At 37.5% G+C, this 26,131-nt stretch overlaps 2 protein-coding genes across 5 annotated transcripts; both read right to left on the reverse strand.

Annotated features, from left to right (window-relative positions):
• Window positions 1-6: 6 nt before the first annotated feature.
• Window positions 7-12,515, reverse strand: BCL2L15 (BCL2 like 15). 3 transcript variants are annotated; one of them, XM_087720159.1, is made up of 7 exons: window positions 11,857-12,515; window positions 8,980-9,173; window positions 5,900-5,938; window positions 4,906-4,944; window positions 4,186-4,310; window positions 826-1,044; window positions 7-200 (listed from the first exon to the last, which is right to left on the reverse strand). In XM_087720159.1, exons 2-7 carry the CDS (start codon window positions 9,119-9,121, stop codon window positions 180-182), a joined length of 585 nt encoding a protein of 194 aa, XP_087576285.1. In that variant the 5' UTR covers window positions 9,122-9,173; window positions 11,857-12,515; the 3' UTR covers window positions 7-179. The 3 variants fall into 3 exon arrangements, with proteins under 3 accessions (XP_087576285.1, XP_087576284.1, XP_087576286.1); XM_087720158.1 differs by having other exon boundaries at window positions 9,340-12,515; XM_087720160.1 differs by lacking the exon at window positions 4,906-4,944 and having other exon boundaries at window positions 9,340-12,515.
• Window positions 12,516-12,651: 136 nt separating this feature from the next.
• On the reverse strand, window positions 12,652-23,580 carry LOC106539287 (bcl-2-like protein 15). Of its 2 annotated transcripts, XM_087720156.1 has the most exons (8): window positions 23,504-23,580; window positions 23,120-23,302; window positions 20,788-20,832; window positions 19,596-19,640; window positions 19,059-19,103; window positions 18,077-18,201; window positions 13,487-13,692; window positions 12,652-12,845 (listed from the first exon to the last, which is right to left on the reverse strand). In XM_087720156.1, the coding sequence occupies exons 2-8, from the start codon at window positions 23,235-23,237 to the stop codon at window positions 12,824-12,826; spliced, it is 606 nt and encodes a 201-aa protein (XP_087576282.1). In that variant the 5' UTR covers window positions 23,238-23,302; window positions 23,504-23,580; the 3' UTR covers window positions 12,652-12,823. The 2 variants fall into 2 exon arrangements, with proteins under 2 accessions (XP_087576282.1, XP_087576283.1); XM_087720157.1 differs by lacking the exon at window positions 19,596-19,640.
• Window positions 23,581-26,131: the final 2,551 nt, after the last annotated feature.

Genomic DNA, 26,131 nt, shown 5'->3' on the forward strand with positions numbered 1-26,131 from the left:
AAGCTATTGTGAGTTTCTTTTAAAATTAATTACATTTATGTTGTTTTTTAACAGAATTGTATTTAGCCTTTTCAATTCATTTTCAGTTCCATTTCCAGTTTTGAAGCAACTCTCCAGCTCTATTTCCTCCAAAATAGCACATGAGTCTTTAATATTGGAACCAAGAAACTATGGGCTGTTTAGACTCTTCCAAGATTACCCTAAAAAAAGGAAAAAAAGGAAAATGTTGCTAATTAGATGAGGGTGGAAGGAGCAATAAATGACCTTTCTCCAAAGTATCTAGTAAAGATCCTGAATCCATTGTTGCAAAATACATTGGGATTTTGATTTAAGACCTGAAGATGATATCAGTAGATGGCACTGTATTTGCCCCCATATCTAATACTCAGAGGGAATACCATTGCTTGTTGTTTGGGGATTGCAGATTAGTGAAATACATGAATCAGGATAGAAGGGACTCTGCACTCATGAGCATGTGAGAAAAGAGTGGATCATTATGTATTAGTGCAGATGGTTTAGAATTTAGAATTTTACATTCAGAAATGTTTCAGTTAAAACTGAGGAATGAATCTTTAAAATGGGACACTAAAATTTTTCCATGTGGTGCTTTCAGATTGCTTCGGACTACAACAGTCAGACTTTCCAATGAACAATTGTTGACTGTTTAATAATTTTGTCCATTGGAATTAATGGAATTAATTCATGTTGTTAATTAATTAATGTTGTTCTGCTAGTTATTTTTTATATTTTCTGAGCTTTTGAAGGTTGGCCTTGAATGCAATCTACCAAAGTGCTAAGTCACAGATAAGCATTAATGTAACTTACCCAACCACCTTGCCTTTCAATATAGCTTCTCACTTCAGGATTTCTGTTGATTGTTTCTGTGAGTATGTTTATCTGACTGTGATCTCCATGAGTTTTCTTTATAAAATTCACAAACAACTTCACAGCAACAGCTAGAAAAGCTCTTTCTGGCTCTAGCTCAGGATTTTGACTGATCCAAATGCTGCTGAGAGATTCTGCTACTTCTCCAAATTTCTTTATCTGTAAACATAGAGTGAATATTTCAAAAAATAAAATGCAACTACTGTAAGACAACAGACATTTAGGGTGGGCAGCAGGTCTGATTCACTTTTAAATTTGAATCAAACATTTATTAATAGGATCAAATATCAAAATTATTTGATATTTGACAATCATAATGCTTAAGGTATTTCAATTAAAGCTTAAAATTGTCTACATTTCATGAACCAACCAGTCCCTTCTTAGGAAAAAGCTGCTGAAGAGACAAGCAAATAAGATATAATAATATCAAAACTTGACATGAGATCTTGGTGGAATCATCTTCTACTCACTAATTTTAGACTGAAAGCCTAACACAAAGACAATCAACATAATTACATTGAAAGTGAGAGATACACAAGTGCCAGATTATTTTAAAATGTTTACCTTGGAACAAGTTCCTCTTAAGAGGGGGTGACTGTTGATTTAAATAGATCCCACATAGGTCTAAACACCATACTGCTCTTGAAAATGTAACACCGAGTCAGAGGTGTGTTGCTGCCGGTTGGATGTGGTTCGGCTGAACCAGTAGTGGAATTCAGGCCTGGGTCGCAGAATTGGCAGCAATCCAGGCCTGCCACACCTCTGAACTGGTTCCCTCACTGTCACTTGGCTGCCGCCTTTTTGGATTTTAGTGCATGTACACAGTTCACTGTAAATTGTTCTGCACATGTGCAAAGAACAATTCACATTGAAGAGCCCACAGCGCACATCTGGTGCATGTGTGGCACACGTCTGGTGCACATGGGTTGCTCGTGGGTTGTAAACAGGCAATGAGGCCAGCAGTAACCCACCCCTGTACAGAGTAGATAATAAACCAGCATAAAATAAAACTGTTAAGATCCACATCCCTAGAGTAACAGGGACAGAATTGAAATGGAGATTGGTGATCAGATGGTGAATTTTGGCTAATCAAATATCTGGAAAAAGAAAAAATCATGAGATCTCTCACATGTATACTGGACAACTGGTTCTTGTTAGTAGACTGCAGAAACTGAGATTTTTGTGATCAAATTGGCTATGAATCACGGATTCAATTCAGCTGCAATGTAGTCTATTCAGGGATGTCAAACTGGCAGCCCATGGGCCGGGTGTGTCACACGCAAGCCACGCCCACCCCAGTTCCGTGAAGGGGAAAAACATCATGAAATATCATCCAATGGCAATGTGACATGACGAGTTTGACACCCGTGGATATGGACATAAGGCTCACTGAACCTCATTTCTTAATCACTTTTGGAAATTGCTTCTTAACTGCTTTTTAGCTATTAGGAATCCTCACAATGATAAGTTTTAGAGCAATGAGTAAGTTTCTCTCAATCCTTGGTGAAAGACTTATTTTTTTAATGAAAGGGAAAAAGGGCCACTAGAACATTGATTTTGGGAAGTTACAAGTGGACTAAGGGTTCAGATGGATTTGAAGTAAGATTTTGAAATTAATTATAAGACTCAATCCCATGGGAAAGAAAAAATATTGAATTCTTTAAGAAACGATAGGATAGCTTTGAAAATTGGGCACTAGAGGGAACTAGAAGGAACGAAAGATTATAATAAAAGGAGAAGAACAGTTAATTTGACTTACTAATATAGAATGGAACAAAATATTTTAACATTGGACGGATTGAAGAATATTTGTGAACAATGGACCAAAAGTTAATTTTAAAAATCTCTGCCATTATAGAAACGCTATGCTTAGAAGATATTATGGAAGAGGAACAAGTTTTATCAGGCAAGGCTGAGACTGATTTAAAAGGATATTTTAAAAGGAAAAGCTATAAAATACTACACTGGATATTTATTTGTTTGTTTATATCTCAACTTTTTTAATTTTATGAATAACTCAAGGTGGTCAATACCTAATACGCCTCCCCCATTTCCCTACAACAGCAACAACCCTGTGAGGTGAATTGGGCTGAGAGAGAATAACTGGCTCAAGATCACCCAGCTGTCTTCCATGCCTGTAACTTCTTCTTCTTGTGCCGTATTCGCCATCGGACATTGATGATCAGGTTGGTGATCCTATTTTTATCAACAGTCACACAAAAAAGTACTGTTGAGTTTTGTCCAAACCAACCCCTTAGATTTTGAAGCCATTACATTCTTCTTCTGCCAGTACCTTCTTTGCTATCAATCTTTCCCTGGAGGATTAAGTGATGTATGCCGTATTTTTCTGGGTGTTGGTACCTCTCTCTTGGTTTTGAGTTTGTTATCTTTACTATTGCATTTTGCATTTATTCCAATTCACTTCTACATCTTCATTATTCAAGTTATTGGTTTCTCTTAAATAAATTTCTAGTTCTTATTTTATCTCAACTCCATGCCTATAACACAGGACTGGAATTCACAGTTTCCTGCACCTTAACCACTAGACCAAACATGCAAGGAAACTGTAATGTCTTAATAATTAAGAAGGATGTACAAATAACGAACCAAAATAGTGGTCTGGTTAGCTTTCCTATATGGGACTGACAAAAGAGACTTTTGTTAATGTTTTGAAGGATTTTGTGAGAAAGGACATAGAAAAAAATGAAAAGCGGGGTCTAGGACATTATATGAAGGGATGAAAAATTAAGATTCTTAAAGTAAAAGGAAGGGATAAGGGTTATTTTATGTGATTACGGTTATATAGGTATATTGTTAACACTGGTTAAAATAAAGGGGGTGTTAAAGATTTGTTTATAGGTAAGAGACAAGATATTGGGAAGTACAGATAATTTGTTGTATTTTAAGAGAAGGTAATAAGTTACTAAAATTGTTTATACCTGTTATGGAGGGGTGAGTTACTTCTTTATATAGTTCTTTTACTTTTTTACTATATCATTTTTATTTCTTTTCTATTTCTCTTTCTTTTTCGCACTTGGTTTTTCTTTTTATTCTTTTTTTTAAAATTTGAATTAGTTCATACCTTTTTAATTATAACATTCAACAAAATTACTATTTTTTAAACAGAGCATAAAACATATCAAGCTGGACAGATCAAAGCAGCCAATATAAAATGCTTTGCATCCAAGAGGCCACAAAAATGTATTCTGGCATAATTTACATCTACATAGATAACTTCTATTATTTAATGGTAAGCTGAAACTAATGGATTTTGACCACAATGCTTAGGAAGGTATTTACCTTTTTTCTGCTTTCCTCTGCAATCACTGCGTTTATTGGGCCCTCCATTTCTGCATTGTACTGATCTCCTATAGATGTCAGTAACTTGGCAATAGCAACTGGATCAAAAGTGCTTGCTGAATCAACTGTTGGTTAACAGAAAGCCAATACAGATTTACAGGTACTTTCCCTATACAAAAATATTCTAATTCAATTTCTATTCCATTTCAATTCTAACCCCTTTGACGTGTTCCATATGACATTTTGCCTACATTTTAAATTTAGCTAAAGATAAATTAAATTTGCTTATCTAAAAAAATACAGGTAATTCTTAGGTTAGAACCAATTGTTCAGCAGCTATTTGAAGTTATGAAAGTGCTGAACAAGGGTGGGGGGGGGACTTGCAACCAGTCTGTGCAGTTGCGGTTAATGCAGCATCCTTGTAGTTGTGTAATCATAAATTCTGACATTCCCTATTGGCTTCCCATTAGTGAAGTCAATGGGGGATCTGCCAGGAAGCTGCAAGTTGCTCCTGCTGGTTTCCCACTTGCCTATGCTCTATAGCAGGGGTCTCCAACTTTGGGAACTTTAAAGTTGACAAGGTTGGAGACCCCTGCTCTATGGTGCCTACCTATGGCAACTTCCCAGTCCCCCTATGGCACCAACATACCTTCCAATGCTTTATAGTTCCTGGCTGTGACACTCCCTCACCCACCCATAGCTCTCAACCAAGGTTCTTACCTACTATCCTTCTTCCCTGGGTCTCCTCAATATTTGGGGCTATGAAGAGAACAAAGTTTTCTCAGAGGACAAAATGAAAAGGGAAATCACCCAGAGAAAGGAAGAAGTAGAAAGCTCACTCCACTAACCCTGCTTACATAATTGTGAAGATAAAAGCAATGGAAGAAAGTTAATAGATATTAACAAAGTTATAGATACATTACACAGGTAACCTCTTGGTATATAATTATCATAAACCTCAAAATGTCTCACACCATGCACAAACTAATTTATCTGCTTCACAATTGAAGCAGATTGTCTGAGACAGCATTTGGTATCCCTCACACAAAGATTTTACAGGTGAGTGCATAGAATAAACTAATATATTTGGTTTCTGTTTCAATTTTGGGGACAATTCTTACATTACTGTTTGATTTGGGGACTACTTCTATTCACTTTCATGTCTTACCACATTAACCATGATATCTGCAAAGACTGGACTAAATGGCCACCATTTCCTTATTACCTACATGTGTTCCTTTTTGCAGCTATTACACAGAAGAATAATTAGCAATAAAAATAGCACTTAGTGCTGAACAGAGGGGGGGGACTTGCAACCAGACTGTGCAGTTGCAGTTAATGCAGCATCCTTGTAGTCGTGTGATCATAAATTCTGACATTCCCTTCTGGCTTCCCATTAGTGAGGTCAATGGGGGAGCTGCCAGGAAGCTGCAAGTTGCTCCTGCTGGTTTTCCACTTGCTTATGCTCTATAGCAGGGGTCTCCAACTTTGGGAACTTTAAACCTGGTGGACTTTAAGTCCCAGAATTCCCCAGAATTCTGGGAGTTGAAGTCCTCCAGGCTTAAAGTTGACAAGGTTGGAGACCCCTGCTCTATGGTGCCTACCTACGGCAACTTCCCAGTCCCCCTATGGCACCAACATACCTTCCAATGCTTTATAGTGCCTGGCTGTGACACTCCCTCACCCACCCATAGCTCTCAACCAAAGTTCTTACCTGCTATCCTGCTTCCCTGGAGCTTCACAGGTTCTGGGCCTATGAATAGAACAAAGTTTTCTCAGAGAACAAAATGAAAAGGGAAATCACCTAGAGAAAAGAAAAGAAGAAGTAGAAAGCTCACTCCACTAACCCTGCTTACATAATTGTGAAGATAAAAGCAGTGGAAGAAAGTTAATAGATATTAACAAAGTTATAGATACATTACACAGATAACCTCTTGGTATGTAATTATCGTAAACCTCAAAATGTCCCACACCATGCACAGACTAATTTATCTGCTTCACAATTGAAGCAGATTGTCTGAGACAGCATTTGGTATCCCTCACGCAAAGATTTTACAGGTGAGTGCATAGAATAAACTGATATATTTGGTTTCTGTTTCAATTTTGGGGACAATTCTTACATTACTGTTTGATTTGGGGACTGCTTCTATTCACTTTCATGTCTTACCACACTAACCATGATATCTGCAAAAACTGGACTAAATGGCCACCATTTCCTTATTACCTACAGGTGTTCCTTTTTGCAGCTATTACACAGAAGAATAATTCGCAATAACAATAGCACTTAGACTTATATACCACTTCATATTGCTTTACAGCACTATCTGGGCAGTTTACAATGTCAGCATATTGCCCTCAATAAACCGAGTCCTTATTTTATTGTCCTTGGAAGGATGGAAGGCTGTGTCAATCTTCTTCCTGTATACATTTATTATGTTTTATCAATAGTAATAAAATACAAAACAGAAAAACAAAACAGAAAAAGTCAATCTTGAGCCCCATCAGATCGAACTACGGGGTGTGAGCAGTATGAATACATACATACATACATACATACATACATACATACATACATACATACATACATACGGTATATATATATATGTGTGTGTGTGTGTATTTGTGTGTGTGTGTGTGTGTTTGTGCTGATAAATAAATAAAGGTAGACTAGTATAGGTCTATTTCAAGCTATTTAGCTCTTATCAGCTAGCCATACCCTTACTGGGATTTGAACCTGTGCTGTATTACATATTAGGCAGTTGTGTTAACCACTAAGCCACAAGGTTCTCTTCCTTTATCAGCTGAGCCAGGGAAATAGGTATGTATTTAGTGTCACAACCCCTGGTATGCCCAAATATATATAATGTGTTCGATATATCTTATCTTTCCTGCTCCTGAATCATGAGTTTAGCAGTTTAGGATTTTGAAAACTCGTCTGACTTTGTTAGAGGTCTGCTTATGTTTAAAACCTGCTTCCTCAAAGTCTCACCATCAACCATCCCAATTTAATATTCTAAATATGTACTTCAATACAAGTCCTGTTTTCCGCATATAGCACAATTCATGATCAGTCAAGCAGGGAAGACAAACAGAACTTTGCTGAAAATGGTAACTCCTACAGCAGAATTAACAACATCCAGAAACTTTATAGTAATATACATTTACCTGTGGAAATAATCAAAACTTATTGTAAAAGAATAGTACCCATTTCCATTGTCTCAGCCATCCATAAGTCAAAAGGGGCAATAAGCTATGTTGCAGGCAAATAAATACAATGTAACTAAAAATCACTAAAAGCACAATTAGCCAAAACAAAGAACTGAAACCGATCAACCTGGCAAAGAAAATTTAAAAAGACAAAACCTCTATGTCCATGCTTCCCTTCACCTACAAAGAGATAACTAGACACCATATACAAGACAGAAAATAAGCCTACAGTTATAGAAAAAAATGATTAAAATTGCCCCCTGGCCATAATGATACAGTGGAACAGTCAGGTTCTCATCCACCCCATGCACAAATGATTACATGCACACCCCAATCCTCTGTAGCCTACCGCCAAGAGCTATCCCTCTTTGCTTATGAGATTAAAGGGGTCACTACCTTTCTACCAACAGTGTGCCTTGCATCTCATTTGCAATATCCTGACTTGGGGAAAAAACCAGAAAATTATTTTACCAAAACCAACTAATGTTTTAATTAATAAGCTGTAGATTTAAAACACAACTATTCAATTTTAAGGATCGCAGAGGCACAGTGGCTAGACACTGAGATTGTCGATCAGAAAGGTTGGCAGTTTGGCAATTCGAATCCCTAGTGCCGCGTAACCAGGGGTGGGTTTCTTGCCCCGTTCCAACCGGTTCGGTTGAAACGGGCCGGCGGCGTCCTCGTGCACGCGTGCGGTGCACGCATGCGTACTAGCATCTGCGCGACACTCCAGCTGCTCCTGGACGATCGCGCAGGCGCTGTATGCGTCCTGCGCATGCGTGGAAGCGCAGAACTTGTCAAAACCGGGTAAGGACCGCAGGCGGGTGGGCGCGCCCTTCGCCGTTCCCAGAAGTTACTTACTTCCGGGTTCGGCGACCAACCGGTTCGCAGGGACCACCGCGAACCGGTTGAAACCCACCCCTGCGCGTAACGGAATGAGCTCTCATTACTTGTCCCAGCTTCTGCTAAAGTAGCAGTTTGAAAGCATGTAAAAATGCAAGTAGAAAAATAGGAACCACCTTTGGTGGGAAGGTAACAGCGTTCCATGCACCTTCGACGTTTAACCATGCCAGAGATGTCTTTGAAACGGAGTTGAGCAACCACCACCACCCCCGAGTCAGGAACGACTAGCACATATGTGCAAGGTGAACCTTTTCCTTTATCTTTTTATTCAATTTTAAAACTTTGTTTTGGAGTATTATTATGCCTTAAGAATGAAGTTTTTGATATAACAGACATAGTTCAGAATTAAGAAGCAAGTTCTTCTTGCTTCTTAAATGCAAGAATTTTTTTAAATTTGGTTTTAATAAATATTTAAATATTTATTTAAATGTAACTGATTAATTAGATGACAGATGGCTAAAATCCTTTAAAATTAGTGGTTTCCACTAGTGTTTATGCTCTATGGCCTAAAGAAACTAGTTTTGGTCTCGAACAAAAACTAGTACGGGTTGCAATTTTTTTTAATTTTTTTTTTTGCTCCAAGTAAGAAGATCCAGCAGCTGGTCCTGCCTTCAAAATTTGGGAAATACAGAGCCATCCCTTTGCCCTCCCTCCCTAATTTACTTTAGAAAGAAACTCTTATACCTTGGTATCGAATTTTATTTCCATAGTCTAGCTCCAGGCATCGATCAGTTACTTCTTCCCGTGGCTTTTTTAAACAAAGAGTAGTAAACAAGGCTTCCACAATTTGTTCTGTTTGTTCTTCAAACGTCATTGAGTTATTCATCTTCAGGTATGTATTTCAAAGTTATTTTTCTAAGAATTGTTTCTTCTGTTGCCTAGAAGAGATTGAACATAAAAAGTGTCCAGCAACTTCCTTCATTTACAAGTCAGAATGGGAATCATAACTTACGGAATAAAATGATTTATGTTTTCTGTGATCTGTAGTCCCACCATCACGTTTTAAGATATCGTCATCTATAATAACTACAAAATATTAATTACCAGAAGCATTCAGACTATCAAGTCCACCAACGTTTTCTCTTCTACCATTCAAAATACTCAGTTGAGTAAAAGGAAGTAGAATTTTATATTCGTTATTGTATGCATAACCTTTGGACTCCAAGGCATTCTCATGTCGTTGCCATAGCAATAATATCTCTCATTAAACAGATATCTATTTTTTTCAACAATTCTTTCAATTATTCTAGATGCATACTATACATCTTCCATAAGTCCCCTTCAACTTTATCTTGACCCCTAATAACTTTATGGATCCATCTATTGGTATGTAGCTTTTATTGACAACAATGTGAAACTTATTTGATACTGCCTCCCCCCCACCCCCGCAAAAAAATTTTTTGTATCCTTCTAACCGGGAGTTCTCCTGCATTACGTTCAGAGATCAGCTAAGCTTGACTCAGCACTGTTATCTACTTGAATTTCTAGATATATATTTTATTTTATTTTATTTTATTGGCTGCCTGAATGAGTGAATATATTATGCTTATCACAGTTGAGAAATATTATAATCCTTAGATGTTAACATAACCACGAAACAGAGCCCTTCACACTCTTAGGACTCCAGGCCCAGGGGTATAAACAGGTCTTCAACGCCTCCTGAACATTGCCTTCTGAGAGGCATTTCCGGGGAAGCAATGGCAGATTGAGGACAACTTCACTTTTAGTGGAGCCATTAGCTATAGTGGAAAGTGCAACCAGTGAATCTAGATTAAGGAGAAGTTTTGGGATTGTGCAGAGTGTTTCTAGCAGATGTTCCCTATAACAATAGTTATAATTTGGAAATTAAAAAATTAATTTGGAAATTTAAAAAAAAGACTAATTACAATGTTGATTTTGGAAAGCTTTTAAATTGACGAAAGGGGTCAGATTGACTGAAAATAAGATTTTGAAACACAAAAAAATACCTGCTGTGGTTTGTTTAAAATATTATTAAAATATATAAAGATTTTGAGAGTAAGAAAGTTCTTCCTGGAAAAATGTTGTAGGTCAGGGGTGTCAAACATGATGTCATTGAGGGCCTCATCAGGGTTGTGTTTGATCTTGGGGGGTGGGGGAGGGGGTGGCCATGGTGGGCGTGGCCAGCTCAACCTCACTTGTGTCGGGGCGCCTGTGATGGCCCAAGTGCTGTGCCAGCAGCTCTCCCAAGCTCCATCTTTGTTGGCAGGGGCACCGGGGGCCGGTCCATTTTTTGAGTAAGTGATAAGGTATGGTATTAAAATTAAGAAGCGATGTAAAAAAGACGATAAATTAATTTGTGGGATGTCATTTCAAAGTATTAAAAATTAAAATGTTTAATATGTTGTTTCTGAAGGATCATGAAGTTGTAAAAGCTCTGTTTATAGATATGAAATAACATATGAAAAGATTTTTTTCTTTGTTTTTTCTTTCTTTAGAGAAAATGACAAGATACTGTGCAAAGTAAATGAAAAAAGTATGAAATTGTTTTACTTGTTTTAAGTTCAAATGTATATTATTTCTGATCGCTTAATCAACTGCTGCTGTATGAGATCTCATCTTTTATCTATTAACAAATAATATTCAACATTCAGAGACTTTATTATTTAGAGGATGAGATTTATGATGTAGAGAATTTTGACTGAAATATTAAAGAAGGTATTAAGTTGCTAAAAACATTTGTATTTGTGGTGGAGTCATTTCTTTCTATACTTTGCTTTTAAATTTTAATATTTTTCTCTTCCACTGATTTTTTCTTTTTCTCTCATCATTTTTCATATTTCTTTATACATTTCCCTAGTTTGTACTGATTTATTTTTGAATAGTTAAACTTTTTTTTTTTAAATTCTTCCAAAAGGCCAACAGGGTCAGCACCATCATAATCTCAGAAGGAAGATATTCCAGAGGGCATATGCTATAACACATAAGGTGTATCTCCTGGTCTCTGGCAGCCGATATTCCTTGACTTGGCATTATTTGCTTCAGCTAAAAATAAGGCTTAAAACTCCTTTACTTACTGGAATGTTTATTGTCTCTGGATCCAAAAGAACCAATTGCTAATTGGGCACCTGAACAGCCTCATTTGGTAGCCCTTTCCCCTTTTTTGTCAACAGGAGGAATATAGATATTGTGAAAGCTTTCCAGAAGGTCAATATTATGACCTGTCCATCAAAAAAACTTTAAGGGGATGGCTGCAACTTCCCATGAAAGCAAGGACCAGATATTTTCTTTCCCCGAGCCATTATGTGCATCCTTCTCCAGGCAACTGGCTGCTTTCTACTTTCTCCCTCCTTTTCTCCCTGGGCAGTGACTTTTTGCAAGATTTCAGTCATTGCCAGCCTTATAAGGCAGGCCAGATTAAGCAACCAATGCCATATCAGCCAGGAATCCATTTACTTCCTCATTTTTATCTTGTTTGAACTAGGTCTGAGATATTTATTCAAAGTCCTCTTTTACACCCACAGCTTTCTGACTTCACAACAGAGTGCCAAAACTTTTAATACTATTAAGCTGCACCTGAAATAGGCTTCTGTGCCTGCTTACTTTCAAGCTCTGCTGTACTAGTGAGAAAAGGCTTTTTCCTGCCTGCAAAGAAGCATCAGCTGTGTTCCTCATGCTCCAGGAGCTACCCAATGACAATAGAGCTCTTCATGGGATGTTATTCTCAGCTCAAGGCAGCAAGGGGGCAGGGTGTCACCCAGCTTCTTTTCTCCTTTCTAAGGCTTGCTTTGAATTAAAACATGCACATGAGATTTAGAGAACATTGTGCAACTGTCCATAAGGCAAAATGCTTCATACCAGTTACTGTTAAGTAATTTAGGTTTATAATTCAATTATACATTATAGCTATATGTAGATAGTAGATAGTACACTTGAGCAAAATAGATTATATCAGAATAATAAATTGAAGGGAAACCATTGTCATTTGGTTCAAATGAGATAAGTTTCCAGATAAGCCATATATACACAGTATTGAACTTTAATACACCATATTTCTTCTATCTTTCTTATTCTTAGATATTCGTAACTATCTTCTTCACATGCCAATATGGTTAGTTCAAGCTTTATAATATGCTTTACCATCTTTTCCTGAGACATTTTATTCTGAAAATGTTTACATATAGAGAACTGACACCAACTAACAAGCCAGGAAAATGAGATGCAACTAATTCTCCCGTCTTCCCAGATAGAGACATTTCCTTTGGATGAAACAGGATAATATTAATAACTAGGACCAAGGAATTGATGATCTACTAAAGCATTAGTATGGTGTATTGTGTGGAATTGTTTGGCTGCAATTGCTTAACTGACAATTTAATTGCAGTGACAACCAAGCTATTATGATTTTCTTTTTGGATTAATTAAATTTATTTTGTTTCTTTACAGAATTGTATATAGCCTTTGCAATTCATTTGCAGTTCCATTTCAAATTTGAAGGAACTTTCCAGCTCTACTTCCTCCAAAATAGCAGAGGGGTTTTTCATATTGGAACCAAGGAACTATGGGCTGTTTAGATCTCTTTCAAGATTACCCTAAAAGAAAGAAAGAAAGAAAAATATCATTAATCAGATGAGGGTGGAAAGAGCAATACATGGCCTTTCTTCAAAGTATATAGTAAAGATCCTGAATCCATTGTTGTGAAATACATTGGATTTTGATTTAAGACCTGAAGATGATATCAGTAGATGCCACTGTATTTGCCCGCATATCTTATACTCAGAGGGAATACCATTGCACAAGATAAGGATATGGTCCCATCCATTAAATATGGAAGGAGCTTGCCTTGTCCTTGCATGTCCTCAGCAATCATCTCCTTCTGCTTGTTGTTTGGGGATTGCAGATTAGTGACATCCATGAATCAGGATAAAAGAGACTCTGCACTCATGGGCATGTGAGAAAGGAGTGGATCATTTTGTATTAGTGCAGATGGTTTACGTTTAGAATTTTACATTCAGAAATATTTCAATTAAAACTGAGGAATAAATCTTTTAAACAAATTCATGTTGTGTTTCCAGATTGTTAACTGTTTAATAAGTTTATTTACTGGAATTAATAGAATAGTAATTCATGTTGTTTTGCGAGTTATTTTTTCTGTTTTCTGAGCTTTTGAAGGTTGCCCTTGAATGCAATCTATCCAGGTGCTAAGTCACAGTTAAACATTAATGTAACTTACCCAACCACCTTGCTTCTCACTTCAGGATTTCTGTTCATTGTTTCTGTGATTATGTTTATCTGGCCCTTATCTCCTTGAGTTTTCTTTATAAGTTTTTCAAACAACTTCACAGCAACAGCTAGAGAAGCTCTTTTAGGCTCTAGCCCAGGAGTTTGACTGATCCAATTCCTGGTGAGAGATTCTGCTACTTCTCCAAATTTCTTTATCTGTAAATATAGAATGAATATTTTTTAAATAAAATTCAACTACTGAAAGACAACATTTGGCAGGAAGCAGCTCACCTTAAAATTTGAATCAAATATTTCTTTAATAAGATTAAAGGTCTATTTTGTACAACTTGTGCAACAAAATTGTTTGACAATGATAATGCTTAAGATATTTCAATTAAAGCTTAGAATAGTCTAAGTTTCATGAACCAACCAATCCCTTCTTAGGAAAAAGATGAAGACCAAAAGCTGCTGAAGAGACAAGCAAATATTAAATAATGATGTCAAAGCTTGACACGATATCTTGGTGGACTCATCTTCCTCTTCAATTCTAGACTGAATCATTTGACTTCTTGACTTGGTTTTTATATTATTCCTGAGTAAAGCTAATCACCAGATAATAAAAACAAAAGTAAAATGATTATGGATAAAGAAGTCAGAAGACACTGCAGCATCCTTTTATTAGTGCCTAAAATAGCAAAGGAATGAAAAATATACAGTAAAATAAGAATTAAAAGAAATAAAATAAGATGAAAGAACAGGGTTACAAGTGGCAACTGCAGTGCTTTGAATCCAATAATTAACTATTGTTTGCTATATTAATCTGTTGATATAAATAGATTCCACATAGCTCTAAACACCATACTGCTCTTAAAAACGTAACAGACAGTAGATGAGAAACCAGCATAAAATAAAACTTCCAGGGAAGATTCACATCGCTAGAGGAGCAGGGACAGAATTGCAATGGAGATGGGTGTTCAGATGGTGAATTCTGGCTAATGAAATCTCTCTGGAAAAAGAAAAGAGCATGAGATCTCTCATATGAACTCTGGACAGCTGGTTCTTGTTAGTAGACTGCAGGAGCGGAGGTTTTTGTGATTAATTTGGGGGTTGAGTGGTTGTGAATCATGGATTCAATCCAGCTACAATATAGTCTATTCAGGGGTGTCAAACTGGTGGCTCCTGGGCCAGATGTGTCGCAAGCAGGCCACGGCCACCCTAATTCCATGAAGGGGAAAAAAGTCGCAAAATGTCATGTGACGGCAATGTAACGTGATGATTTTGACACCCGTAGATATGGACATAAGGCTCGCGGAATCTCATTTCTGAATCACTTTTGGAAATTGCTTCTTAACTGCTTTTTAGCTATTAGGAACCTTCACAATGATAAGTTTTAGGGCCACCAATCCTTGGTGAAAGTAGTTTAAAGAAAAAAGGGCTACTAAGGTCACATTGATTTTGAAAAGTTACAACTGGACTAAGGATTCAGATGGGCTTGAAGTAAGATTTGAAATTAATCATAAGACTCATTTCCATGGGAAAGAAAGAATGTTGAATTCTTTAAGAAACGATTGGATGGTGTTCTAAAAACTGGACACTAGAGGGAACTAGAAGGAAATAAAGATTAAAGTAGGCAAGAAAATGGTAAGTGACCACCTGTTCACTCTAGATGAGTTCAAATCACCAGGACCAGATGGATTACATCCCAAAGTTCCGAAGAAACTGGCAGATGAGATCTCACAATCACTGAACTATATCTTTCAAAAATCCTGGAGCACCAGGGAACTACCAGAGGACTCGAAAAGAACTGATGTAGTTTCCATCTTCAAGAAAGAGGGGGAAATAGATCCAGGAAACTATAGAACTATTAGCCTGACCTCAATACCTTTGAAGATTCTGGAAAAGATAATCAAGCAACGAATTTGTGAATACTTAGAAGCAAACAAAGTCATAACCAAAAGCCAACATGGGTTTGTCAAAAACAGATCATACCAGACAAATCTTATTGCATTCTTTGACAAAGTGACAAAATTATGAATGCTGTGGATATAATTTACTTCTGTAAGGCATTTGATAAAGTAGACCATAACCTACTACTTGATAGAATAGAAAAATGTGGGTTAAACAGCATTACCACCAGATGGATTCATAACTGGCTGACCAACATCACTCAACGTGTATCCTCAATGGAACCACATTTATATGGAGGGAAATATGCAGTGGGGTACCCCAAAGCTGTTTTAGACCCAGTACTCTTCAACATCTTCATCAATGATTTAGATGAGGGGATAGAACAGAGATGGTATTCAGCCAGTTTGCACCAGTTCGCCTGAACTGGTAGCAGAAATTTTACCCAGGTGGAGAACCAGTAACAATGGCCAGCTGGCCATGCTCCAAACTGGCTCCCCCTGTCGCTGGTTACTCACCCTCCCCATTTGGTCACCGCTTGCTTGCACTGCCTCTTTGCATATCGGCTCTCAAAGAGGCTGGCGGCTGAAAAGTCCTCGGGTCAGCAAAAAAGCGGCTGCTGTCACTCCCATCTTCTTTGTGCAGGTGCATCCCATTGCGTTGCAAGTCCACTTGGATGGGATGCACATACGCGAAAATGATGGTGGCAACAGCAACTGCTTTTTTGTTGACTAGAGGACTTTTCAGCGGCCTGCGGCCAGCCGCTAGCCTCATTAAGAGCCGGTATGCAAAGAGTCAGCAGCTGGAAAGCTTCCTTGCCATCCAGCTGTTTCCCAGCAGCGGCGGCTGGATGGGGGCTGCCAAAAACTCAGGTCAGCTTGCCTTCCAGTCTGGACCAACTGCCGCAGAAGATAAGCAACCAAAGAGGCAATAGTGAGGGAGGAAGTGAGGAAACGGGGCTGACTAGCGAAGGGAGGGTGGGGGTAGATAGGGAAAAATCCTAAAAATTTTCCTGCCTTTTCCTGTGGGCATGGCTAGGTGGTAGGAAATGTAACTGAGTGGGCATGGGTGTGAGTGATGTCACATTGGCCACACCCACTCAATAACATGCCCCCCCCACCTAGCCAGCCCCACCGAACCACTAGCAAAAAAAATTTGAATCCCATCACTGGGATAGATGGATAACTCGTCAAATTTGTAGCTAGTAGGAATAGCCAACACTGCGGAAGATAGGCTTAAAATACAGAAGGATCTTAAGAGACTTGAACATTGGGCACTATCCAACAAAATGAAATTCAATGGTGAAAAAAGTAAGGTTCTACATTTAGGCGAGAAAAACCAAATGAACAGGTACAGTATAGGTGGTACCAGGCTAAATAACACTGAACTGGAACTCACAGTCTCCTGCACTTTAACCACTAGACCAAACATGCAAATGAAACTGTAACAGCTTAATGATTAAGGGGGATGTACAAATAATGAACCAAAAGAGTGGCCTGAATATGGGATATATCCCTATATGGGATTTACAAAAGAGACTTTTGTTAGTTTTGAAGGATTTTATGAGAAAGGTCAGAGAAAAAAATAAAAATAAATTAAGTTCTAGGACATTATTTGAAGAGATTAAAGATTAATGTTATTAAAGTATAAGGAAGGGATATACGTAAAGTTATTCTATGTGATTCAGGTTATATAGGTATGTTGTTAATTCTGCTAATATTACGGTCATAATGATTTTTTTTACAGATAAGAGATGACATATTGGAAGGACAGATCATTTATTGTATTAAGAGAAGGTACTGAGTTACTAAAATTGTTTATACGTGGAATATGGAAGTGGAATTTATTTCTTTATATTTTTACTATTTTACTATATTATTTTTATTTCTTTTCTATTTTGCATTCTTTTCTGAACTTGGTTTTTCTTTTTATTCTTTTTTTGAAGTTTGTACTGATTTAATAGCAACATTCAACAAAATTACTATTTTTAAAAAATAGCATAAAATATATCAAACTAAGACAGTTCAAAGTAGCCAATGTAAAACACTTTGCATCTATGAGGCAGCAGAAATGTATTCTGGAAAAATTTACATCTACATAGATAATTTCTACTAGATAATGGTAAATAAAAACTAATGGATTTGGTCCAGAATGCTTAGGAAGGTACTATATTTTTGGAGTATAAGACGCACCTTTTTCCCTCAAAAAAGAGGGTGAAAATCTGGGTGCATCTTATACATTGAATACAGCATTTTTGGCCTCCCAAAACCCCATCCACTTTGCAAAAATGGCTGAGCGTAGCCTTTAGGAGGCTTCCAGAGTGCTTCTGGGGCTGGGGAAGGCAAAAATGAGCAAAAAATTGAGCATTTTTTTGCTCATTTTTGCCCTCCCCCCCCCAGCCCCAGGAGAACTCTATAGGCCTCCTAAAGGCTATGCATGCCCTTTTGTGACAAAAATGGGCCTGTTTTCGTGGAAAATGAGCCATTTTTTGCTCATTCCCCCTCCTCAGCCCCCAGGAGCACTAAAGGGTAGGCATGCCCTTTTTTGACAAAAAATGGGCCCATTTTCATAAAAAATGGGCAGTTTTGGGGCGGTCTGCAGAGTGCAAAAACTTTTTTTTTTAATTTGCCTCTTCAAAATCTTGGTGCGTCTTATACTCTGGTGCATTTTATAGTCCGAAAAATACAGTAATTACCTTTGTTACGCTTTCCTCTGAAATAACTGCCTGTACATGGTCCTCCGTCTCTGCGTTGTACTGATCTTTTATGGATCGCAGTAACATGGCAATATCAACTGGATCAAAACTTCTTGCAGAATCAACTGTTGGTTAACAGAAAGACAATACAGATCTACAGTTTCAGTCTCTTATAAAAATATTCTAATTCATTTTCTATACCATTTCAATTCTAATCATTTTGACATGTCCCATTTAACATTTAACTACATCTTAAGTGTAGCTAAAGAGAATTTAGATTTGCTTATTTTAAAAAAATATAGGTAATTCTCAGGTTACAATCACTTGTTCAGCAACTATTCAAAGTTAGGAAAGTGCTCAACGAGAGGGACTCAGAACCAGTCTGTGAAGTTGCAGTTGAAGCAGCAACCTTTCAGTCATGTGATGATCATTTTCCACATTCCCTACTGGCTTCCCATAAGCAATATCAATGGGGCAGCCAGCAGGAAATTTCAAGTTGCTCCTGCTGCTTTTCCATAATCTCACACTTTATATTGCCTGTCACGATGTTATTTTTGTTTTGCCAGCTGTGCTTATATTCTAAGGCATACGGTAGACTGACTCTTGTCTGTAAACTCTACTGAGCATGTCCGTTCCTTCCTTTTTTCTCTTTCACCTTTTCTCTGTTTGCCTGACACGAGGAGGTAAGCTAGGAACTTTGCCAAAATGTAGTTATTAGTTAGTAAGTTTGTCTGTTATTTATTTTATAATAAAAATGTGTTTCTTCGAATATACCACGAGTTTATTTTACTTAATCATAAGGTATACTTCAAGGAAAACCACGGTTCAACCTCCTTTAAACACAGGGCTGAATTTCCAACCCTCACATTGTCTGCCTTTAGCACCTTCCCTATCCCCTGTAGCACTCACATCCTCCAATACTCCATTAATGCCTGCCTGTGACATTACCTGCCCGCTCATAGCTCTCAAGCACAGTTCTCACCTGCTGGCTCACTTGCCTGGATCCTGTGTCTTATCAATTCTGGGTCTAGAGAAAACAAAGGTTTTTGTTTTTTATCTGAGAGAACAAGGAACTGAATCATTCTAGAGAAAAACAGAGGTAGAAAGATACCCATGAAGCTCACTCAACTAGCCTAGCCTGCCTAATTATAATGATAAAGCAGATGGAGGAAAGTTAATATGTGTCATCAAAATAATAGATACATTGCACAGAGGATATATTGGTATGAAATGGTTGTAAACCTCAAAATGGCACACAGCAGGCTCAGACGTGATGTGCCTGCGACCGAATGTGATTTCACAAATGATTGCATAAAGTAAACTGATCTATCTGGTTTCAGTTTCAATTTGGAGACAAATTCTCATGTTACTATTAGATTTAGGGACTGCTTTTCTACTTGCCCACGCTCTACAGCGTGCCTGTTGCAACTTCCTGGTCTTCCATGGCACACATCTTCCACTGCTCTACCTTCTTGTGACACTCCTTTGCCCATCCATAGCTCTCAACTACAGTTCTCACCTGCTGGCCCACTTGCCTGGGTCCTGCATCTTATCAGTTCTGGGTCTATGAAGGGAAAACAAAACTTTCTAGCTCAGAGGACAAGGAAGTGAAAGGGGGAATCATCTAGAGAAAGGCAGAAAGAGAAAGTTACTATCAAGCTCACTCAGCTAGCTTAGTTTGCATAATTGTGAAGATAAGAGCAATGGATGCTGTTATCATTAATTTGATAACATTAATGGATTTTATCAAAGTAATACATTGCACAGCGGATATCTTGGTTTTGTGAGACATTTTATAACCATATATATTTTATTCTTTATACTGTTTCCATCTTTCCCTTAAATATATTAACCGAATCCACAAAGGTCTGAAAATCAGTGTCTCCAAGTTAATCAAATTAGCAAACTTCCTCAAACCCTGAAAAAGTTCACTGAGACCTAATCCACATATCAAAAGATAAGGTCTGCAAACACAAATAGAGTTAACAAAATTAAGTCTTCCCATAGAACTATACATTTGCAAGAATACATATCCACCCACACACATTTACACATGCCTCTCACCACAAAGAACTTTCTCACTCCAGACAAGCTTCTCCATCCCAGACAAACAAATTATTTTGCTTTTAGGAATAAATATTTCTACTTTCCTCACAGCTATCTGGATCTCATTTTTATTTAGTCTTATGCAATCCCGGCTTGAGTTGGAACCCCAAATTATTCTTCTGGCAGTATGTAATGGTTGTAAACCTCAAAATGGTACACAACAGGCTTCAACTAAATTATTTTGCTTCACAATTGATGTGTCTGAGACAGAATTTGAAGACTCTCACACAATTATTTCAGAAGTGATTGCATAGAATAAACTGATCTACCTGGTTTCAGTTTCAATTTGGAGACCAATTTCTTTGTTATTAGATTTAGCATTAGATTTAGGGATGGCTTTTCTATGTGCCCATGCTCTATACCAGGGGTCTCCACCTTGGCAACTTTACGACTTGTGGACTTCAACTCCAACAATTCCTCTGGCTGAAGAATTGTGGGAATTGAAGTCCACAAGTCATAAAGTTGCCAAGGTTGGAGACCCCTGCTCTATAATGTCTGCCTGTGGCACCTTCCCTGTCTCCCATGGCACCCACTCACCTTCCACTGCTCCACATGTTCCTGTGACACTCCTTTGCCCACCCATAGCTTTCAAGCACAGTTCTCACCTGCAGGTACACTTGTCCAGGTCCTGTATCTTGTCAGTTCTAGGTCTATGAAGATAAAAGAAAGTTTTCTATCTCAGAGGACAAGGAACCAAAAGGGGGAAAGTTACCTATAAAGCTCACTCAGCTAGCCTAGCTTGCATAATTGTAAAGATAAAAGAAGTGGAGGAAAATTAATGGATATTATAATTGTAATAGATATATTGCACAGGGGGCATCTTGGTATGCAATGGTTATAAACGTCAAAATAGCAACAGCATGCTCAGACTAAATTATTTTGCTTCACAATTGATGTTTCTGAGACAGAATTTGAAGTCCCTCATACAATGATTTCACAAGTGATTACGTAGAATAAACTGACCTATATGGTTTTCAGTGATGTGCAGTCAGGTGAGGCAAGTGAGATACAGACTCACCACTGTCATCATGAAAAGAAAAAAAAAGGAAAAGGAAAAAGGTGAGAGCTGAGGTCAGGCTGAGCTAGTTGCTGCCTCACCGTGGATGACTCTGCTTAACTGTTTAAAAAAGCCTCTAAAAAGAGCCCTCTACTATGAGGCAGGAGAACTGCATGCCTCATCTAGTCTGACTTTTTAGGCGTTTTATGATCACTCGAGCAGAGTTAAGCAAGGGTTAAAAGCCTACAAATTCCTGACATAGGTGAGGCACGCAATTCTCCTGCCTCATAGTAGAGGGTGCTCATTTGGGCGGGGCTTCTTCAGAGGACCCGAGGCAAGAGCAGAATTGAAGTCCTCTCTTGAAGCAGCTGGAAAAGGTATGTGAGGGTCGGAGGGAGTGGGAGGAGTTCAAACTTCATCCTCCTGGTGCTGTGTGGGACTTTGGGCAAAGGCTAGAGGGAAGGACCCTGGCTCACTCGTGCTCTCTCTCCCCAAAGTGTAGTTTTATTGCAGGCAGAGCCACGTTGTCTTTTCAAACCTGTAATTAGTGAAGCTGGACTGGATCTTTCCCAGGCTGGGGGAAAGTGTGTGTGCTCCAGTATGGCTCTTTGACTGGCTTCCTGCCTCCTCCTGTGGTCTCCTCGCTGGTGCTCTCCCTCCAATCCAACTTTGTGTGTCTGTGTGTGTGTATTTGAGAGAGAGTGAGTGAGAGAGGGAAGGGGGTAGGAGAGATAGTCCAATCCAACTTCTGTGTGTGTGTGTGTGTTTGAAAGAGGGGGGAGGAAGGGAGAGAGGGAGCAAGGAGGGGAAGGGAGAAGAAAAAGAAAGAAGGAAACTTATTTCGCAAAGGAGAAAAACAAATGCTGTCGGTTTAAATCGGAACTGAGCATGCGTGGCTGTGGAATTCTGGGAGTTGAAGTCCACAAGTCTAAAAAAATTTGAAACCCACCACTGTGTCAGTGCCTCACCAGTCATAAACCTCACCACACATCACTGCTGGTTTTAGTTTCAATTTGGAAGCTAGTTCTTATGTTACTGATAGATCTGGGAACTGCTTCTGTTCACTTTTATGTCTTACGTCGGTAGTCCTGATATTAGATCATTGACCAAATGGCTGTGGAAAACACCACCATTGCTCTATTTCCTACATTGTGTTCCTATTTGCATCCATTACAAGGAAGAGTAATTCATGTATATCTCATGTTTCCTGCTACTGAATCAGGAGTCTGGCAATTCAGGATTTTGAAAACTCAAGGACGGACTTTGTTATAGCGCCTGTCTGTGTTTTAAAAACTGCCTCTTTAAAGTCCCACCATCAACCATCCCAATGGACTGTTTTAAATACTGTACGTACTTGAATATAAATCCATTTTTCCCATACAGCACAACCCATGGTCATGCTAGCTACTGAGGCAAACATAGCCTTGCTGAAAATAGTAGCTCTTACAGGAGGATTAACAACACCCTGAAACTTTAGTACACATTAAATCAACTGATGTTTGAATTAATAAGCAGTAGATTTAAACAGAACTATTCAGTTTTAAAATCTTATTGAATTTTGAAATTTTATTTAAATGTAACTGATCAATTAGAGGGCAAATGGTTAAAATCCTTTAAATTAGTGGTTTCCACTAGCATCTATGCACTGCAGCCTGAATGTCAAACTCGATTGCATCACAATGTCACGTGGTGTATCATGACGTTTTTTTGTCTTTGCGGAGCTGGGGTGGGCGTGGCCTGAGTGTGATGCATCTGACCCAGGAGCCCCCAATTTGACACCCATGCACTACAGCATATAGAAACTAACAAAAAACACTATGGTAGCAAACTTATTTTTTCCTCTAAGCTAGATGCAGTTGCTGGTCCTGACTTCAAAATTTGGGAAAAACAAAGCCACTCCCCCCCTCTCTGCAAATTTTCTTCCAAATAATTGTCATTACCTTCAATAATGATCATTTTTCTAGGATGGAAAGGATATTGCTTCCTTGAGTAAGAAGTAATAAATAATGCTTCCGCAATTTGTTTTGTTTGTTCTTCAAACGTCATTGAGTCGTTCATGTTCAGATATGAATTTCAAACAGCAGTTTCTGTCTTATTTTTCTAAGAGTTGTTTCTACTGTTGCCTAGAAGAGATGAAACATAAACAGTCTCTAGCAGCTTCCTTCATTTACAGGTCAATATATATAACATTCAGCAGATACTCCTCAGAACAGGAAACATAATTTACCAAGTAAAATTATTTATGTTTCCTGTGATACATTGGTAGCCACACCATAGCCATTTAAATATATTGTTAACTATGATAAATAAGAAACATTAATTACCAGAAACAGATATCAAGTCCAGCATTGCTTTCTCTTCTACTATTCAAGACTCAGTAGCCTAAAAGGAAGTAGAATTTGATATTTGATATTGTAAACATAACCTTTGGACTCCAAGACATTTTCATGTGGCTATAATAGCAGTAATATGTCTCATTAAGCAACTGCTATGTGTATTTTTTTCAACAATTATTTCAGTTATTGTAGATGCATACTGTAAATCTCATCTGTTTATAACTTTATAATATTTCACAATCATTTCCTACCATTGAAGAGGAGTTGGGTTTTCCAACTATAATGCTCCTTTCAAGTTTATCTTGACCCCTAACCGCTTTAGGTACCATCCGTTTAGGCTTTATTGGCAACAATGTAGGACTTATTTGCCCTTCCCCCTCAAATTTGTATAAGGACAACTCTGTTATTTCTTGACACTACGCAATCTAGCTTCTAACAGAGTTTTACCCTGTGTTGTTTTTAAAACTTGGCTAAGCTTGGTTCTGCACTGCTTTCTGTCTGAACTTCTAGATACTAATATAATATAATATAATAAATATAATAAATATAATATAATATAATATAATATAATATAATATAATATAATATAATATAATATAATATAATAAATATAATATAATATAATATAATATAATATAATATAATATAATATAATATAATATAATATAATATAATATAATATAATATAATATAATATAATATAATATAATATAATATAATATAATATAATATAATATAATAATATAATAATATAATATTATAATATTATAATATTATAATATAATATAATATAATATAATATAATATAATATAATATAATATAATATAATATAATATAATATAATATAATATAATATAATATAATATAATATAATATAATATAATATAATATAATATAAACATATAACATAAACATATACACATATACACATATACACATATGTGCTGTATTACATATTAGGCAGTTGTGTTAGGCACTAAGCCACGGGCTCTCCTTTATCAGCTAAGCCAGGGAAATAGGTATGTATTGTGTCACAACCAATACATAATACAGCACAGGTTCAAATCCCAGTAAGGATATGGCTAGCTGATGAGAGCTAAATAGCTTGAAATAGATCTATACTAGTCTCCCTTTATTTATTTTTCAGCACAAATGCAACACAAATGTAACAAAGGCAACAGTAAAAATAATGGCTTTCTGTCTGGATGGTCTCCTGGGGTGAGCAGTATACTTCCTCCCATATTTGGGCATACCAGGGGTTGTGACACAATACATATCTATTTCCCTGGCTTAGCTGATAAAGGAGGAGAGCCTGTGGCTTAGTGGCTAACACAACTGCCTAATATGTAATACAGCACAGGTTCAAATCCCAGTAAGGGTATGGCTAGCTGATGAGAGCTAAATAGCTTGAAATAGATCTATACTAGTCTCCCTTTATTTATTTATCAGCACAAATGATAGTATGTGTATATGTGTGTGTGTGTGTGTATAGCTGCGCAGCTCCAGTGAGCTCATGATATAGCAATAGCACTAAAACATATATACTGCTTCACAGTGCTTTACTCTCTCAGTGGTTTACAGAGTCAGCATATTGTCCCCAATAATATGGGTCCTCATTTTACCAATCTTGGAAGGATGGAAGGCTGAGTCAACCTTGAACCGGTGAGACTCGAACTGCTGAACTGCTGGCAGCCAGTGGTCAGCCGAAGTAGAATTAGCCTGTAGTACTGTAATCTACCACTGTGCCATCACGGCTCTTATATTGTGCTTATAGATGCTGAGAAATATTATAATTCATAGATGTTACCATAACCAGGAAACAAGGATCTCCAACCCATGTCTTCAATGCCTTCTGAGCATTGTCTTCTAAGAGGCATTTCAGGGAAGCAATGGTGGAAGTAAAAACAACTTCAGTTTTAATGGAGCCAGTAGCCATAGTGGAAAGTGTAACCAGTGGATGTATTGCCTCCCCAAACTCTTCTCCAGATTAAAGCGAAGATCTGGGATTTCCCAGAGTGCTTCTAACAGATGTGCTTTACAATAAAACCACTTAACAGAGGTCTTGGCAGGGTTTTAATGCTCTGGGAACTGGGAGAATTAGCTTTGCTAAAGTCAGTTCAGAGCCATCAAAAAGATGGCTCACCCACTTCCCTTCATAATAACCTGCACTAGAAATGGCTATATATATGGGGGTGGGGTCATGCAATGGCTCAGTGGTTAAAGACACTGAGTTTGTTAGCTGCAAAGTTGACAACCTGGGTTCAAGACAGAAAAATAGGCAGCTTATCCAAAAATACTGCTGTTTTCCCCAACGTAAAACATACGGTAACTTTCATCTGGGTTGAGAGAAAACAGATGCAACATTTTCTCAGTGCTATAGACATTTTTTTTCCAGAGAAGAAGAACCAATTCTTTCACAGAAAAATAACAAAGGCAGGCTGTAAATTTACTTGAGTTGCAGAAATATTAAAATGACTGAAAGTGACACAATTTTCCTGAGACAAGAGAAAAACATGCACCTTTTAAAAACCTCCTACTTTTAACTCAAAGAAACTATATTCTACTTTATTTTTTTCCCTTCAGTATTGTGTGGGTTTTTCAAATACATGGTATTT

The sequence above is a fragment of the Thamnophis sirtalis genome, unplaced genomic scaffold, assembly GCF_051295495.1.
Source record: "Thamnophis sirtalis isolate CommonGarterSnake01/CBP01778 unplaced genomic scaffold, rThaSir2_p1.2 scaffold_7, whole genome shotgun sequence".
NCBI classification, from domain to species: domain Eukaryota; kingdom Metazoa; phylum Chordata; class Lepidosauria; order Squamata; family Natricidae; genus Thamnophis; species Thamnophis sirtalis.

Coding starts and splice junctions, on each gene's coding strand:
- LOC106539287 (XM_087720156.1), bottom strand. CDS start 23,237: ATGAACGACTCAATGACGTTTGAAGAACAAACAAAACAAATTGCGGAA. Junction 20,833..23,119: donor AAAAATGATCATTATTGAAG/GTAATGACAATT, acceptor TTATCTTCATAG/ACCTAGAACTGACAAGATAC. Junction 19,641..20,787: donor CTGGACAAGTGTACCTGCAG/GTGAGAACTGTG, acceptor TTCCCTTCATAG/ACCCAGAACTGATAAGATGC.
- BCL2L15 (XM_087720159.1), bottom strand. CDS start 9,121: ATGAATAACTCAATGACGTTTGAAGAACAAACAGAACAAATTGTGGAA. Junction 4,945..5,899: donor CCAGGGAAGCAGGATAGCAG/GTAAGAACTTTG, acceptor TTCTCTTCATAG/CCCCAAATATTGAGGAGACC. Junction 1,045..4,185: donor CAGAGGAAAGCAGAAAAAAG/GTAAATACCTTC, acceptor CTATGTTTACAG/ATAAAGAAATTTGGAGAAGT.